Source organism: Theropithecus gelada, chromosome 2, assembly GCF_003255815.1.
Source record: "Theropithecus gelada isolate Dixy chromosome 2, Tgel_1.0, whole genome shotgun sequence".
NCBI classification, from domain to species: domain Eukaryota; kingdom Metazoa; phylum Chordata; class Mammalia; order Primates; family Cercopithecidae; genus Theropithecus; species Theropithecus gelada.
This window is the reverse complement of record NC_037669.1, coordinates 98,144,142-98,162,365: the sequence shown is the minus strand read 5'-3', so window position 1 is coordinate 98,162,365 and position 18,224 is coordinate 98,144,142. Positions and strand designations below refer to the sequence as shown.

At 47.1% G+C, this 18,224-nt stretch overlaps 1 protein-coding gene across 7 annotated transcripts in view; it reads left to right on the top strand.

The window, feature by feature from the left end:
• TRAK1 (trafficking kinesin protein 1) overlaps window positions 1–16,189 on the top strand; it is a 214,060-nt gene extending 197,871 nt beyond the window's left edge. For 3 of the 7 annotated variants that reach the window (XM_025375297.1, XM_025375293.1, XM_025375296.1), the window contains 3 exons: window positions 162–317; window positions 9,872–9,974; window positions 13,357–16,189. In XM_025375297.1, coding sequence (XP_025231082.1) covers window positions 162–317; window positions 9,872–9,974; window positions 13,357–14,152 — 1,055 coding nt within the window. In that variant the 3' untranslated portion in view covers window positions 14,153–16,189. Of the gene's footprint in view, window positions 1–161; window positions 3,007–9,871; window positions 9,975–10,914; window positions 11,008–13,356 lie in introns of those variants that run through there. The other 4 variants (XM_025375292.1, XM_025375294.1, XM_025375298.1 and 1 more) reach the window with 3 other exon arrangements.
• The last annotated feature ends 2,035 nt before the right edge of the window (window positions 16,190–18,224 follow it).

The following is an 18,224-nucleotide window of genomic DNA, read 5'->3' as shown; positions in this document are numbered from 1 at the left end:
GGCAGCTCCACTGAAGTTCCCACTGCAGTCCACCTGGAGGCCCAGACCCTGCTGGGGTTCACGCTGAGCACTTTGAGGGTGGTAAACAGCCATTGTCTTGGACTTCCATCCTAACCCTCTCTTCTCCTTGTCCCCTTCTTCCATTCCCTTTCTCCTGCAAGGTTCTGCCACCCTTCACCACTGGCAGCAGTTGGCCCAGCCTCACCTTGGGGGCATCCTGGACCCCCGGCCTGGTGTGGTCACCAAGGGCTTCCGGACACTGGATGTTGACCTGGACGAAGTGTACTGCCTTAACGACTTTGAAGAAGATGACACAGGTGACCACATTTCTCTCCCGCGCCTAGCTACCTCCACGCCAGTTCAGCACCCAGAGACCTCAGGTGAGAGGTCCCGAGCCTGTGTGACTGTCTCAGGCAGCAGAAGTTACCCGAGCCGGCCTCAGGCTTCCCCAGAGGAGATGCAGGAGCCAGCGGCCACGGAGGAGGAGGAGGAGGAGGAGGAGGAGGAGGAGGAGGGGTCTGGTGAGGGCACCACGATAAGTCCTGTAAACTTGGCACCTTTCCCGGAGGCAGAGTTTTGGGCCATTCTCACCTCTGTTCCGGGCACCATCCGTAGTGGCTCTCTGTCTGTAGCTTCCGCTCGTCTGTGTGGGTGATGATTAAAGCATTCTCATTGCACAGTACTGTTTTTAAATACAGAGTCTGATGACTCCTATTTGTAACAATGGGTGTGGCTCCCCTGCCCATCTTGGAGGTGCATGGCCCAGCAGGGATCGTAAAGCGGGAGCAGGAAAGGCTGCTAAAAAAAAAAAAAAAAAAAATGGGCTTTGGGGCCCCTGAAAAACATCAGTGCCCTTCTTCCTGGTCTGGGTGTCTCCCTGAGTCTAAGGGGAAGATTCTCAAGTCCCCTGGTGATTTCCAAGTGGAGCTGAGCAGTTTTAGGGAAATTGAGTGCTGGGTCATTCAGAAGGCAAATGAGGTCATCTGTTACCTGTATGCTGTATTAAAATAGAAAGAACCAGGAAGGGTTCAGGATTTCAGACACTTCATCAGCCTTTTCACTTTCCCAGCTTCAATGGAGGTGTATATGTCGTTTTCTTTTCAGCTTACACATGTGTTCAAAGTGGATTTTTATAAAGTGTTTTAGCAATACTCCTTAACCAAATAAACCTTTGGAGAATGTCACTGAGCTTTTCCAGAGAGAAGACCCTAGATGAAGCTGGAAAAGAGCTCTGGCTGACTCCACCCACTGCACCCAAGCATTAAAGGTGTGGCCATGAGTTTACAGAATTACCCACATCCCAGCTGCCACTGGGATGAAAAGCTTTGTGCTCAGAGCCCTGGGAATCATGGGATCACATGGTTACTGTTTATCCCAACAGCATGCTCTGCCTAGACTGGACCTCCCAGCCCCTTGTGTTGGGAAGACAAAGCTTTTGTGGAGTCAGGGGAGAGACTGAGAAAAAAATGAATTAACCCTGTGTTGTCATCCTCATGACATTCCCGAGGATTCACTAGGTTTGAAGCAAGGACATTCATCTTTGTGATTCGTAATTTTCATTTTTGAAGGCCACAACACTCCCCTTGAAATACAGGGCAGGAAAGAGCTGAGGTTCTTCCATTCCCCTGGCGAATTTCAAACAGCTGTGGTCAAGGGATTTTATTTGGGATCAACTTTTCCTTTTTTCCTTGATGTTAATTTTAGAGAAGTCATCAAGTCATGTGATTTGTTTAGTACCTAGGTTTGTTTATGGTTTGGTTTTTTTAAAGCAGTTAAATTACTAGATTAAGCTTGTGAGGGAATGAAAATGTTTTTTTATTTCGTATCTACACACTTGAAAAAGGGAAACCAGCTGCAGTACTGTCCCAGTTTTGTCATCAGCACCCGTGGCCATCAGGAAGGCAGGTGGTGGTGCAGGAACATGACGCCTGGCTGGTTTTTGTGGCTGCAGGGGTAGGCCCCATGCCGATTGGGATACTCCCCTACAACCTTACAGGTAGAATAGAAGGTGAGTTCTGGGAGTGCAAAGAAGCACCTTTAGGTGTACCTTCTAGAAGTTGTACAGAAGGACTAAAGCTTATCAAGTCAACAAAGAACTTATCTTGGAGGACAGAGAGAGAGAAGGGACCAATAATGAGGACTGGGGACATCCTGACCACTCTCCTTAACATAAACACTGACATTTTTCTTGCTTGTTCCCTCTGTACTCAAACCTGTAGCAAATTCATCCTAGAAACACTATTTGAGGAGGGGCATGAACATTTATAGCTGAAACTGTAGAAAGGGTCAGGTTGGAGGTGTGTAATAAAAAATAATTACCTGGGTTGCCAAAGGTAATTTAGGAAGGGTCGATCATTTAGATGAGAATTCTTTGGGGCTTATTTTCTGGGTAAGGTTCATCTTTAAAAACTGGCTTCAGAGGGGAGAGGGGTGAACAATGAATTGGCTCTGTTTTCTCTATTGGGAATTACAGGACCATTTTGATTCTCAGAATTTAAAAAGCATATCATCATCCTGGAGGTCCCAGTTAGCTCTCTGCCTGCCATCATGGAGACACAGGCAGATAGATAAGCTTTATGGGGAAGGCTTGGGGCATCCTTTGTCTTGGGATGTGTATCCATGGTGTCTCGTCCCTGCCTTTTAATCCGTCCATACTGTATGCTTGGGCTTTTCTGTTGCCAAACAGCACTATCCCAGGAGCTGCTGTCTGCCTGGGGAAACTCAGTAGGGAGGCACTTTGGAGACAGGAGGTGATGAACCTTTTTATGTGCAGCTGGTGTAATAGAAGGAAACTGGGAAGACTTGTACGCTAGGCAGTTTTGTCCAGAGCCTGCTGTCCCATGGAGAAAAACTTTTAAGCACTGAAAAAATTTGATTAATGTATTTAAATGTATTATTTGAAGCATCATTCACTTGTTGATTTTTATAATCCCATGTCTTAAAAAGGATGATTCCATGTTATTGTATTGTAAATAATTTAGATGATTAAAATGGATTGTTTAAAAAGTTTTAGATTATAGTTTTACTTTATTTCAGTGATATGTTTTATGTTTTAATTTATATAGAAAGTATACCTTATCAGAACTAGTCATCATCTTGTTCTTTCAGTACTCTGTATTTTAGGTATTTGTGTGGGGAAGAGCCTGCGTGTGGCAAAGGACTAAGAGTTAAAGTCACACAGTTAAATTGGTAGTTGGCTAGTGGATGAGCAGTTCAGTTGAATTATCTTGAATGCCTTGATCCTTAAAGGTGAGAAAGAAGTGGGATTGAAGCCACATGGATAGAGAAAATTGACAGTCAGTTTATTTTAATGCTTTTATGCATCAAGACTGATTCATATTGAGGGGAGGTATCCTCAAAAACTTACACGAATCATGGCATTTTGACATCTTACCTGGCAGTGACCCGGCAGTAGAACCTTGTCCTAATTGGAGCTGAGATTTTTTTTTTTTTTTTTTTTTTTTTTTTTTTTTTGAGACAGAGTCTCACTCTGTTGCCTAGGCTGGAGTGCAGTGGCATAGTCTCAGCTCACTGCAACCTCCGCCTCCCAGGTTCAAGTGATTTTCCTGCCTCAGCCTCCCAAGTAGCTGGGACTATAGGCACATGTCACCACGCCCAGCTAATTTTTGTATTTTTGTAGAGATGGGCTTTCACCCTGTTAACCAGGCTGGTCTCAGACTCCTGGCTTCAAGTGATCTGCCCGCCTTGGCCTCCCAAAGTGCTGGGATTACTGGTGTGAGCCACCACCCCTGACCTGGAGCTGAGATCTTAAAGTCAGAGTGGAAGACAAAAAGCACAGTTGGCTAAAATTGCCCTTGAAAAAATCCCTAAATCTTCAGCAACTGGGCCACCAAGGCAAAAGCCAAGAATCAGCTGCTTTTGTTGCCTCCTTGTTTGATACATAGGCCCAAGGTCAGGAGCAGTGACTGGGTGAAAGGGCCGAGAAGGGCTGGTGGTAGGAAGGAGCCAGGCGGAGCCAGGCGGAGTCAGGCCAGCAGGGTGTTCCCGCAGCTTTGCCCAGGCGAAGCAGCTAGAGCAAAGCTGAGCCAGCTCGTATCCTGTCCCCACTTCAGTCCACCACAGACCACAGAAGTGGGGTTCAGACAGGCTTGTGAGAAGTTGGTTTGGGGGCTTGATGGGTCTGGAAAGAAAAGTCTAGTATGCTCGATTCACAGACCCTTGGGTACAGGGAAGTTCCTTCCCATTGTCTACATTGAGAGAGTTGATGTGAGTTCCCACACTGTTGGGAACACTTTTCGATTCAGCCTGGTTCTGTGGCAGTTGTGAGGGAGTTTGGTTGTTATGGACAGAGTGGATGGTTGGCTCAAACCCACCTGTATTAGGAGATGCTAAGGAAAGCTCTGTGCTCTTCCATCAGAATATATAGTAAGCCAGAGTAAAACAGGCCAACTGCCACCTGCAAGTGGAAAAATGAAGAATGAAAGAATTGATTCCTTCAAAACAAACAGCATAGAGTCAGCTCTGCTTAAAATGTCCAGAACAAAGCTCACTTGTTGAGCATTTTCTCTCTGGTGTCCTCACCTCTGAACACTACAGAGGGCCCCCTGGTGCTCCTGGAGGCATGTGGGTTGCTGAGGAGTAGGTGTCTGAACCTGACACCCTTCTAATGTGGAGGGCTCTTGAGGGAGCACCCAGTGTTGAGGGGAGGAGCTGTGCAACCGCACTGCCTAGTGAAGCACAGGTGAAGTGCTCTCTTGTGCTAGCCTTGAACGCACCAGCGGGGAAAGGTCTAGATGCAGCTCAGCCAGGCTACCTCCCTTCACCTGTTGGTGTCTGCCACAGAAGGAAGGACAAGAGGACAAAAGGGCGTGGGGTCCAGCTTTGTTGGTGTCTGAAGACTACAAAGGGATTTCTGCATTTGCCCTTTTGACATTTTAACAGCATTCTAAAAATCCCCCTTTCTCTAGAAGATACCCCAGGGGCACTTGAGAGAATTTGTGACCCTCTGCACAATGCTGTGAAATTGTTTATCTCTTAAATCACATCCTTTTTAGGTGAAACAGGGTAGGCAACTTGGCGTAGTGGGAAGAAGAGTCGACTTTTAATTTTGCAGAAACCCAGAATAAGTTGTGCAGAAACCAGAAAAAGATCTTGTGATGTGTGGTTTGAAATCTCTGTTATAGAAACCTCCCAGCTTCCTGGTGGCCAGATGTCTGATCACCGAGGAGCTCAGGGATCTCTACGGAGCTGCAGGAGCAGTCGAGGGCTCTGTTGAAGAAATGCTTAAGCAGAGAAAAAATAAATACCAAGCCTCTGTGAAGCCCAGAACTAAGGCCTTTAAAAGTGTCATCTTGTACCACATGTTACAGTTTAAAATCACTTTTGTATTTTTTAAAACAAGCTGCACTGCTGCATCTGAAACTGCTCTTAATTCCCCCACTCCCCACCTCCAGAGAAAACACTTGTTAAAGCCACACGAATCCCTAGAATAGTACTTACATTAATGATGACTTGTAGGGCAAACTATGCAACTTTTCCCACGTGAACTCATCATAGAACTTTTTTCCCCTTGAAAATATCATGGGCAGAGTTACATAATGAAGAGACAGGAAAGTCTTTAGAGCACCTTCCATGCCCTGATATTTTAGTCTTTTAGGAAGAGATAAAGCATTGCTTCTTCCCTATCTGTTTAATGGAAAGGGAACTATTTCTCATACAGGTGACAGTAAAGACACGTCTTCCTCTCCCCTTTCCACCCCTCAAGCAAAAGGCAACAAAGTCATTGGAAGCTGGGCATTAAACAACTAAAATATATTGATATTCCTAGGGGATAGCTCAAGACATACCCTAAATCTGGATGGACAATGGCTTTTATTTTCAATAGATTTGTTTTTACTTGGATAGAACAGGCTGGCCTGTGGGTGCCACTGTTGGGGGGTGTGTGTGTGTATTGGTTGAGGAGTTTATAGAACTTGAAAAGCAGATCCAAGTCATGTGACAGCAGCATCCCACTACATGCTCAAGAAAAGGAAAGAAAGGTCAGGGCATAGGGTTTACTTTATACAAGTTGGCCATTTCCCAAGAGTGATGAAAAGAACGTGGAAGGCCCTCAGTGCATCACAAAGGTGGAGTCCCTTTTGCAAGATTTTGAGATGCTTTTGTAAATTTATGTTTATAGAAGTTATTTATGTGAGTTTTTAAAAATAGCTTGGGTATGCAGCATGGCCAGTGTTTCTCCGTTCTCAGAGGCTTCCTCAGAAGTAGCTGTGTCTGGGTGTGTATTGCACCCTGAATTTCCCCATAGCAACACACCAAGTATGGTTGCATTTTCCAGTGTCTCTGTGTGGGCTCATGTGAGGGTTCTTTTAAGGACTAGGTTTTATGGCAGCCTTTAGAGAGAAGAAAGCTGCTGTTGTCCCCAGCACTTCCCAGGGATGGGGGAAGGAGAGTGCCATTAGAAGGGAAGGAAATGCATGAGCAGGTGTGTACTAATTGTATTATGGGTGGCCAGACGGGCAGAGTTCCAATCATCCTGCAAATCCCTGTGGAACCTCTGGGCCCCACCGGAGTGTCCCAGCCTCTTCTGTGCTCCCTTCTCACCATGAAAGCACTGGGCCATGGGAAGCAGTGGGCTTCCTACCTATCTTCCCTGGGAGGCCCGAGCAGTCCACAGAGCAGCAGCCACCCTGCTCTATATAGTGCAGTTTGAGGGGCATCCAGGGAGTGGGGGCCGTGTCAGGGCTCCCCCGTCACCGGCTGCAGCAGAAGGATCCCAGCCACCCAGTTTTCCAGTCAGTCCCAGGCATCACGGGCCCCTGAGAGCATGGGCAGTCAGTGCCACTGATCAAGTATACCTGCTCCAGGCAGAAGGCTCACCAGAGTCCAACCAGAGAGAGCAGGTGAGCTCTCACTCGGTATACAGAGTGAAAGTAAGAGTGCCTCTCACTCTCGCAGAGTCCTCTGATGTGTCCACCTGTAGCTAGCTGAAGGATGTGTGCTTGCATGTCGTATGTTTTCAGAACAAAACATCTGCACGACAGCCACGGGCAGTTCATCAACATAGGAGATCTTGATTAATAATCAAGGATTAATTAAGTTTAAAGCGTATGTCACATTTTGTGCCAGTGTCAGAATCTGGGGGAAGAACAACAATTTAAAAAGAATTAGGGTTTTTATTGGTAAATCCAAATTCATTCCTAAATCAAATGATGAAAATATTTGTTGTTGTTAATACTCTAACCCATTTAACCTATACCTGTCTCTTCACAACACTAGGAAGCCCTCCACTCAGGTTGAGAGAAAGAATAAGAATTTAAATAGGGAGTTAAAGCCTTAAATCGAAGAAACTCTATCCTTTGAGCTCCCAAATGAGCAGCATGGGATGAACACATAATACCATCTTCTGCAGAGAACTTTCCATTTAGATAAAGAAGGGGGCTTTGATGTGTGGCATGGGCTTGGTGACTTCACAGTGAGCCCTCACCCCAACCCCTCATTTCCTGCCAAGAAGGATGTTTTATGTTTCTTTTCTTTCTTCCTTTTTTTTTTTTTTTTTTTTAAGAACTTGCTCTCTTCCTGCACCCAGGGCTTTAGGAATCAGCCCGTTGCTTCTCTGTAGCAAGCATGAGGAGCCTCTGATGATCCCAGTCTTGGGTGACTCACTGTCTCTCTGTTGTGTCTCAAGGAAGGGAGGTGCAGCAGCGGCCTGGCAGTCAGTGGTGACATGCGGAGAGCCCACGGGTCCAGGCGTCCTGGTGGTATTTTGGAGGGGCCGAGTCTCTGGCTTTAGCACTTTGGAAACTTGTTGATCTTCCTTGGTCTTCTATGGCTATTCATTGCTTCTGGGGAATGGTGACTTGCGAATTTTTAGCAGCCTTTTCCTATCCCCAAAACCCATTTGTATAAGATGGGTTTGCTTCTGCTGATGCAACTATGTCTCTAAAATGTCCATCTCACACTCCTATTGCAATTGAAGATCCAATATGTAAGAGGGTGGAGGAAGAAGTGAACATTTGTGACCTTTTGATTTGATATTCTGGCCATGTGTTTAAATGGGGGTATGCTTCTAATTTTAAATCTAGCCTTCCCTTGTTTGATTTCTTTTAAATGTTATCTCTCTTTCAACTGTGTTGTCTTATTTCCCCCTCTCCTCCTTCCCAAATAACCCCTCATGCCTGTTATTTGGGGTGCGCTTCCCAGGCTTTCTGTTATTTTTGTTTCTAGACCTTATTGCAGTAAGAGAGTCGTGATTGTTTGGTTGCCTTCTCTTCATAGCTTACTCCATTTTTGTTTTGCTTGTGGCAGTTTCTTACTTATTGGAGTTCCTGAGCCATTGTGTTCACTGATTAAGAAAGATTCATAAAGGCTATTTTTATGTGTTTTTTTTCCTTCCCTCCTGCTTTGCTTGGAGCTCCCCATGGCTGAGGGTTTTCTCCTGTGGCCGTGGTGCTGGCTGTCATGCCAGGTGCCGTGGGAGCCTGCTTTGACACACAGACCGGAGTCAGACCTTAAAAATCAGGGCAAACCGTCTTGCCTTGTTCTTCTAATCACCGTCACTTTTGTATTCTGGATTTGTCCTGCCTGCCTTTAATTTGCGTCTCCAGCATTTTTTGTTTGTTTGTTTCATCGGGTTCCTGATTTTCTTTTAAGACATAGTCAACTGTGTGGACCTGTAGGTTTGGGGCAGCAACCAATTCCATTGTTTTCTTTTTTGTCAAATCCAAGAGAAAATATACCATTAGGAGCTAGAAGATTCTAGTTCACAGCCTTTTGAATCTTCATGGCCTTTGAATCCTCACGGCCTCTGATATCTGAATCAGTTTTCTCCCAGGAGGTCTCTGGGGGCTGAGCTGCTACAGGGGCAGAGGGTGGGGTGGGCTTGGGTGGGAGAATCATCCCAGCACTTCATCGTGCATGCTATTTGGGGCAGTATCTTTTTTCTGTTTTTTTTTTTTTCCCTGATGCTCGAGTTATGAATGAGGATGACCTCTGCAATCATGATGTCTCCCATAGACTCTGTTGCTTGTTCCTTTGCCAGCTTTCTCATGCATGGTCCTAACACTTCCATGATTTACTTTGCTCCAGACCCATAGTCTTCAGCCGCCTCAGCAATAACTTGTTTGAGCATTAAAAGGAAGTAAATTGGGAACAACTTGTTGCCATCTCATTTTCATTAGAAATCAGACATCTTAGAGATGTCAAGAAAGCAGCTGGCAACTAGAGGGTAGGGGGACCTGTACTCTCACACTGCGGTGTGTCAGACCAGACCTGATCCTGGAGCTTAAGACCCTGGAGAGCCCTGATCTCTGTAACTCTTGCGACGTTGTTGCTGAGGCAGCTGAAGTCCCCATCTCCCACCATAACAATCACAAATAGACAGTAGTGGAGCCAGCATCCCCAAGCCCCTTTTTGTGTAAGCAGAAAGGGAGCTATGAGCCTTGCCCTGTTTCCAGGTGCCAAGTGTCTCTCCCCGCCTGTACCTCTGCCCTTCCTCTGAGCAGAGCTTTGGTACCTGTTGCCAATGCAAAGAAATGTAAAGCAGCAAAAGAAGATAGCAGGTTCTGACCTGAGGAGGGAAACCAAATTTATCCCACAAAGTCCCATTACCCCGCCCCCCTCGCCTCCCACCCCCAGACTGGATCCACTACTGGCCCAAGAATACTGATGAGAAACCTTGTCTGGATTGGGTCGGAAGCTGGAATTCGGTGCTCTGCAGACCAGTGCTCAAAATTGTGGTTATTTTTGAGGACTCGCCTTCAATCCAGAACATTTGCGTTTCACCTTCCTCGCCCAGATCCAGTTAACAAGGTAGCTCATCACTTCTTGCATCTGTTGAGTGACATGCTGGATTTTAATTTTTATTGTGGTTGTACTTGGATGCAAGGAATATGTTTTGTTCCTCCCAATTTAGCGCACCATCCTGGGAAGTGCATGTCTCAGACCAACTCCACCTTCACCTTCACCACCTGTCGCATTCTGCATCCTTCAGATGAGCTCACTCGGGTCACACCAAGGTAAGGGACCCTGGCTCTGGGATGGGCAGGGGTGGGGTGAGGTCGGGGCACTCCCTTCCCTGCAAAGCTTAATACTGAGGAAAGCCAAGTAGAGAGGCTCATAGAAAAACCAACTCAAGCCAGTTTAAGCATCTCAGCATTTGCAGGCACTTGTTCTGGGTCCCATCTTTCCTTTCGTTGTTGTTTTTTTGTGTGTGTGTGTGTATGTGTGTGTGTGTGTGTGTGTGTGTGGTTCTTTTTTTTTTTTTCCCTTGCAGCAGAGTTTTGCTCTGTTGCCCAGGCTGGAGTGCCATGGCATGATCTTGGCTCACTGTAACCTCCACCTCCTGGGTTCGAGCCCATCTTTCCTTTTGAATTGAGGCTATTATTTATTTGGATCCGGCTCAGATAAAGAGACCTGGACCCACCTGCAGTTGCCCTTTTAGTTGCCCATTTAGTTGGCCATGGAATGGATTCTTAGGCCCCTCCTTAACCAGCTGAAGTTGACACTACCACGGGCCCTGCGGCTAAAGTCTGTTGGATTTTTTGCCCCAAAGTTTGTCAATAGAACACAGAGTTCTTTTATTTATGGATGGAGTTACTGAGCCCTGTGGAACCCCTTGTGCCTCTGCAATAGGCCACAGGAACCATGCACTACAGCCAAACTGTAATGACCAAAATGAGAAGACTCCAAGACTAAGCCACATGCCCAGCATGGTCCTTTTCTCTCTGGAGCACCATCTATGGGGAGGACTTGTCTGGTATGAGTTGGTCTGTTTGGCCTGATTTCAGGCCTTTCACTGGTGCCAGCAAAAGAGAAAATGCTCTCCCCTAACAGAGTAGAGCGACCCCCTCAGCCGTTTCCTCTGTGGTGCAAGATGCTGGGTTGCTGGAAGATAAAGCCGAAGGGGCGGGAGCAGTCAGCCAGGGAGCACCTTAAACTATGAATAATTCTCCACAGGTCATGTGAGGAGGACGACGAAGCAGCCATATACCCCGTTGAGCTGAGAGGAGATATAGGGCAGAGAGTCTGAGCCCACGGGTGAGGCAGGGGGTGAGCACACCGCCAGCAGTGCCTGCCCTGGCAGGGCCCTGTGGAAGGAGCTGTGTGTGCACGCGTGGCCGCCACTAACCCGGGGACTTAGGCGTGGATGTGTCTCTGTGGTTGTGCCTGGCTAACTCGGCCTTGATGGTCGATGCCCCTAACCCATCTAAACACCCCCAGTCAAGCCGAGTGCCAGCACTAATAAAGGCCTAACCCTAAGTTCTCACCAGACGGGGATCATAAATATTAGCTTTGTCTTCTCCGTCTCCCTGCCCCTGGAGAACTTGGCTTCCCCGTCCTGTGGCTTTATGTTGGGAAGGGATTGTTTTCAAAACCATGGAACCAAGCTTCCCACTGTGAGAGGCTGGTGCCCTGGATAACTAGATGGCACTCCTGACTGTAGCCATAGGACTTAAACCACACGTGGGTCTTCATGTGGCTGTGTCAGGGCTGAACGAAGCCTGGGAAGAAAGTAGCAAGAAAAGGCTTTTTCTTTTTTTTTCTTTTTTTGCCTAAGTTTGAAAGAAAGGCTGCTTGAAATAGAATGGAAGCAAATCAACTGAAACAAACAAAATGGAAACAAAATCTCCCTAGGGATGGCCATATCAACATGATTATAAGTTTAGAGCTTTTTTGCCCTTTATTGAAGGTACATCAACATTTGTAAAACTTCACACATGCCTTTTGAAAAAATCCACGTTTAACCTTAGGAATCTGTTGTGGTTTCTAATCATGCTTTTCTGTGTCCCCCAGCCCACCAGCATCCCCACCCTTGAGCTTGTGTGAGATGGGCCTGTTCTAGTATCCCCACCCTGTGCTGACCTCCAAGGGCTGAGGTCACCTGAGTGTGGAGCCAGATGGTGCCCCTAGCTTGTACGTTGCTTTGAACCTCATGTTCCCCATGAGGGAGGGGGCCCCTTCTCTGGTCTTTCCAAAGACCTGCTCCAGAATGGGCCCTTTTCTTTCCCATTCCCTCCTTTGGTGCCTTTCCCAGAGTACATGGACTTCCTTCTGCCAGACTGGGGAGAGAAGCCTCCATCCCCACCTCCTGGGGACCATGCAGCTGACCTGCTCCAAAGCACACTGGCAGCCCCAGCAAAATCCTGGAGCTGACACCAGGGCATGTCCCATGAGACTGTTAGGAGGGCTGTGCATCTTTGCTCCTTGGTTGCTCGTTGAGAAGCAGTATAGGGTTTCCATGCCTGTTTGGCCTCCCCCGGATCCCTGTAGCAGCTGTTAAAAGAGAACCTTTCCAAGCTTTGCACAGTGACGGTATCATAGCCAATGAGGTTTATTACTAGTTGAAAAATTTCCCCAGTACCCTGCCGTGATGACTTGAAATATAGGCAGCATTGGCAATTTTTGACAGTCTCTAGGGATACTGAATTATTAGGTTGGTGCAAAAGTAATTACAATTATATATATAAAAAAAAGAACCTTTCCTGCTTTTTAAGCAGACAACAATGCATTTCCCTCTGCTGCCCTTCTGGAAGCTTTTCTGTCCTAATGGACTCCATGACTGGATCCCAACTGCTGGAACCTAGTGAGTCCCTAGTGAGCACAACACAAGTGAATAAACAAATCTTTCTCCTTTCCTTGGGTAACTCAGGCTCCACACATTTCAGTGGACCTTTCCCTGGGTAGTGCCGTTGATGTAGATCTCTTCATATGAGACATGTCTCCCCCCGACCCTCTAACTCCACTGGTTAGAATGGATTTGGGCAAGGATATAAAAAGGGTTAAGGGCAGCACGGTGCAGAGGAAAGGGCTCTGCACCGGGGATTCAGGAGCTCACGGCCACAACTGACTGGATGGGCACAGCCTGGCCTCAGTCCACACGCTGTGGCCATCCTTTCCCTTCCTAAGATAAGGAATATCTCATCTCCCAGAGTCCGGGTTCACGTCTTGCTTCAGGGAGAAGTAGGTACTAGGAAGGAACACTGGAATCTGGGTAAATTTGATGGGGAAAGAATGCCTTTTTGCCAAAGGGCTTCCTTTCCTGTTCTCTAACAGATTTAGAGTCCCTCAACTTGGGTTGTCCACTTAACAGCCAGATGTGACACCAAGTAAACCCCTAACTCTGAGCCTGTTTCTTCATCTGCAAAGGGGACAACTGTACCCACCAACCAGGGATGGGCAAAGGGGATCATGTGCAGCTTCCTGTTAACTTAAACCATGCTTCTCTTGAAGGGTGAGAGGGAGGAGCAGATGTGGACAGAGCCTTTGGGGGCCTCAGCTGGGGAACCCTCTCATCGTGTCCTGGGTCGTCCCTATACCCCCTGCAGGAGACTGGCCACTGACCCTTTCTATGGAGCTCGTGGGTATTTCTGGTGAATAACCTGTCATCTCTTCTTTCAGCCTTAACTCAGCCCCAACTCCAGCTTGTGGCAGCTCCAGCCACTTGAAATCCACGCCAGTGGCCACACCATGCACTCCACGGAGACTGAGCCTGGCTGAGTCCTTCACTAACACCCGTGAGTCCACGACCACCATGAGCACATCCCTAGGGCTCGTGTGGCTGTTGAAGGAGCGGGGCATTTCTGCGGCTGTGTACGACCCCCAGAGCTGGGACAGGGCCGGCCGGGGCTCTCTCCTGCACTCCTACACACCCAAGATGGCTGTGATCCCCTCTACTCCGCCGAACTCGCCTATGCAGACACCCACATCCTCCCCACCCTCCTTTGAGTTCAAGTGCACGAGCCCTCCCTACGACAACTTCCTGGCTTCCAAGCCGGCCAGCTCCATCCTGAGGGAAGTGAGAGAAAAGAACGTCCGCAGCAGTGAGAGCCAGACCGACGTGTCCGTCTCCAACCTCAACCTCGTGGACAAAGTCAGGAGGTTTGGGGTGGCCAAAGTGGTGAACTCAGGGCGAGCCCATGTCCCCACCTTGACTGAGGAGCAGGGACCTCTCCTCTGTGGGCCCCCGGGGCCAGCACCAGCCCTTGTCCCCAGAGGCCTGGTACCTGAGGGCCTGCCCCTCGGATGCCCCACTGTCACCAGTGCCATCGGTGGGCTGCAGCTGAATAGTGGCATCCGGCGGAATCGCAGCTTCCCCACCATGGTGGGATCTAGCATGCAGATGAAAGCCCCCGTGACTCTCACCTCGGGCATCTTGATGGGTGCTAAGCTCTCCAAACAAACTAGCTTACGGTGAGGACTGGAGGGGGCCGGTTGCCCTGGAGGAGACCCATGTTCTTCTCTCTTGCTCCCACCTCCCTCTCTTCCCCCTACAGTGCACTTCCTCCCTCTGCCCTTCTCCGTCCACCCCCTCCTGAGCTAGACAAATCAACCTCGTGCCTAATGGAGGAAGAGTGGAACCTTTGTAAAATGTGTACATAGGACTTGGAGACCTCGTGTCCGCCCTGCTCTTTCTTCCGATCCCACAGGAAGTGCCCCTGCACTGTCATCACTCTCACGAGGACGTCACCTGTGCTAACCTGGGGGAAGGTGGGGTCCTTTCTTCTTTCCTTTTGAGAAGCACTGAAACTCCCAAGTGTGTTCTTATCCCATGGATAGGAAACCAGTGAATTCCGTGGCTGGCACACCACGAGCTGTCAACGCGGCACGGGTCATAACATATCTGGGTGTCATCGGACACCTCGTCTCACCCACCCTGTAGGAGCGTAAGGAGCCTCCATCCTCAGCCACGTGCCGCTGACGTGGCTTTCCTGATCGGAGGGCTTTTCTTTCTTTTATGGGTGGCCCAGCTTCTTCAAGACCTTCACTACTCTGCCTCAGTGGACAGTCGTTTCCTTTCTGAGGTGTGACCTTTTGTTTTCATGCCTTCCCCTTGAAGTCATCCTGTGTTTTGTAATCAGCTGTCAGGCCAAATGTCTGACCCGAAAGAGAATGTATTTACACTCGTGCTGCGTTCAGCAGCCCCTCTGTGTTCTGTGTGATTTGTTTTACTTTTCCTTTTTTTAAAAAAATATATATGCAGGGAAGTAATGGTACTGGTAGTGTATGTTTTCTATGTGGTTCAAATATGAATTTCAAACACACCAAGCCGCTAATGAGATAGCAGCTTTTTTCTGGGACCCAGAGTCACAACCAAATTGATTTAAGACCAGACCCAAGACACCTGTAACAATAAGACTGAAAGGAAAAAGGATAGGGAAAAAGCTTATTTAAAGAAATGTGTCAACACCAAATGTAGAGGGGAAGAACCACAACCAGGCATAATACCAAACTGGTTCCGGGGGAAACAAGGCTTTGGCATTCCACTGGCTCCAGCGCTTCCTCCAAAACCCAAGACTGGCCAGGGTGCTGTCACCGTGCAGTCTTTGGTTGCAGCCATTCAGTGCCCACGTTTTGCCTTCTTGTTTCAGAAGAGCACGTGGTCACAACAAAGTATTTTCTTTCCCTCCAAAGCCTTTTGTCTCCTTGTGCCACTTTTTATCCTTAGGAAAAGATCCAGGTGCTTGTGAAAAGAACCATGAATGCAACAAGGGAGGCTGGTCCTGTTGCTGTCGCCGATTAAATTTTTAACTTTTATTTATTATTTATGTCTGCCATATTTTAAATAAACATTCTCGTTCCTTCCAGTTCCAGTCATAGTGTGTCTGTGGCATTCCAGTCCAACCACGTAACTTATTTATTCTAATTTGAGGGCTGCACTGTATATCATGGTGTCCCGTGACACTGTGTTCCAGACATTTATGGAAGGAAAACATCCCATGTAAATGAAACTGTCGTTCTGTGTCCTCCCTCGCAGCAGCAGATGTGTCCTTCCATTGAGTGAGGGTGACCTTATGTCCAGCAGGGATACTTTGAGAAAGCCCCTAAGGAGCAAGCCTCAGTCCCACGGTTTCAGACTATTTATTCTCTGAACACAAGAGTATTGGTTAATTACGTCCTCAGCTCTCCTTGCTGTTACATGTGTGCACTCACTGCAAGTAACATATCTTTTTATTTGAATGTATTTTAAAGCGGTAGATAGAATAACAAAGGAATATGAAAACCATGGACTGAATGGACCATTTTATGTATTCAGAGAGAGGAGCCACTCATCGTTGCCAGATATACCATGTAAAAATTGGCAGTTCAGAGGTTGCAATATTTAGTATAGTAAATAAATAAACGATCAACATTGTGCAACCACTACCAAAAAGTGTGTTGTAATGCATCAAAAATCAACAAAATTTTATTCACTAATGAGTATCAATAAAATAAGTTCAAATGATGGAAACCACACCGGTATTCTGATTTGTATTTTGTTTTTATCTTTTCATCAAGGAGACAATCTCTTTATGTAAGACTTGAAAGTGTTTAGCTCTTTGCAAAATTAAATGAAAGGCATATACTTCACATACTGTTATATGCCTTCTTTCTTTCAACATGATATCATACGTTAGACAACTTTCCAATCAGACTCTGAAGATGTCCCTCACTTTTTGGGGCTGTGTACTATTCCAGTGTGTGCATACACCTGCTATGAATATATACATGCCTTTATGAACCATCCCTTACAGATGGTCACTGGGATAATTCTTTTTTCTTTCCTTTTCTTTTTCTTTTTCTTTTTTTTTTTTTTTTTTTTGGAGACAGGATCTCACTCCATTGCCCAGGCTGCAGTGCAGTGGTACAAACATGGCTTACTGCAGCCTTGACCTCCTGGGCTCAAGTAATCCTCCTGTCTCAGCCTCCCAAGTAGCTGGGATCACAGGTGTGTGCCACCATGCGCAGCTAATTTTTATTTATTTTCTATTTTTTGTAGCGATGGGGGTCTCACCATGTTGCCCACACTGTTCTTGAAGTCCTGGGCTCAAGTGGTCCTCCTGCCTCAGCCTCCCAAAGCACCGAGATTATAGGTGTGAGCCACTGTGCCTGGTGTCACTGGGTTAATTCTTATCTTTTGCTATCAAGGTACTGTAATGTAAAAACCTTACATGTATGCAATTGTCCACATATGTGAATACATCTATGAAATAAATTCCTAGATGGTTATTGCCAAATTGCCTTTCATAGAGCTGTGTTAAGAGACAACCAAGGACAGTGGAGGTCCACCAGATGGAGAATTGTGAGAAGAACAAAAGAAAATAAATATTCTGCCACCTCAATATTTGAAAGCAGTGAGATTATGCAAACACACACTGTGGTAGGATGTGGCATCATGGATTTTAAGTCAGGTGCTAACCATTTGGCAGTGGTGTGACCTTGGGCAAGCCACTTACCATCTTTAGGTCCTCCATTTTTTCTTTTTTTTAACCTGTGACATGAGAACAGTAATGCACCTTAGAGTTAACTGTTGAGTAAATGTATTTTGAGCACCTACCATGTGCCAGGCATTGTAGGTACTGGGGACGAGCAAGTGAGCCAGTTTCTGCTGTCACGGAGTGTACAATCTAGAGAGAACAACACCAAGTGTAGAATAACAAGGGCTGTGCAGATAATTAAAATAGGGTGGTGTGAAGGAGTGAGTGGCTGCTTTGGATTGGACAGTAAGAGAAAGCCACTCCAGGGAGGGGCACTTGAGTGAAGCATGTGAGATCTGGCACAAGAGCATTTCGGCAGAGAGAGCAGCTAGTGTAAAAGCCCAGAGGCAGAAAAGCACTTCGGTGCATTCGAAGAACTAAGAGAAGGCCTGTGTGGTAGTGGGCTGGTAGGATCAAGGGAGTGCGGTGGTAGCAGAAATGATGGTGCTCACCAAATGATTCGTCTGATCCCCATTTCCCAGCCATTGCTGTTGGGCAGGTCACGTGATTAGTGGCTGGCCAGTGGGCAATAAGCAGAGAAAAATCAGTGCATGACTTTGTGCACCTCTCTTCCTGTGTGTTAAACCCTCAGGTCACGTATTGAAGTGCTGGAGTCTCCATCATCCTGAGTCCCCAAATATGTGGACCAGAGCTTCCTGCCAACTTATTTGACATGTAACCTGATGGAGAAATAAACTTTGTTGTTAAGCCAGTAAGATTCTTTGATAGTGCATTAGAACCCCGGGTATAGGACCTAGGTATCTGTGTTTTAACAAGCCCTCAAGATGATTCTGGTGTGCACCAAAGTTTGAGACCCACTGCACTAGACCAGGTGGAGTTTGGGTGGGAGTTCTGCTGTGGGAGGCAAATTCTCCTTTCCAGTCTCTCTTTGTCTCAGAGCTCTAAGAAGGCCAGATAGCCACAGCCCATCTTACTTGAAGGGAAGGGAGAGAGAGAGAGTGGGTGGGCTTAACTGCCCAGCAGGGGCAGGGAAAGCTTTGAGGTAACGTGACCCTGTATCTGGGTTTCCAG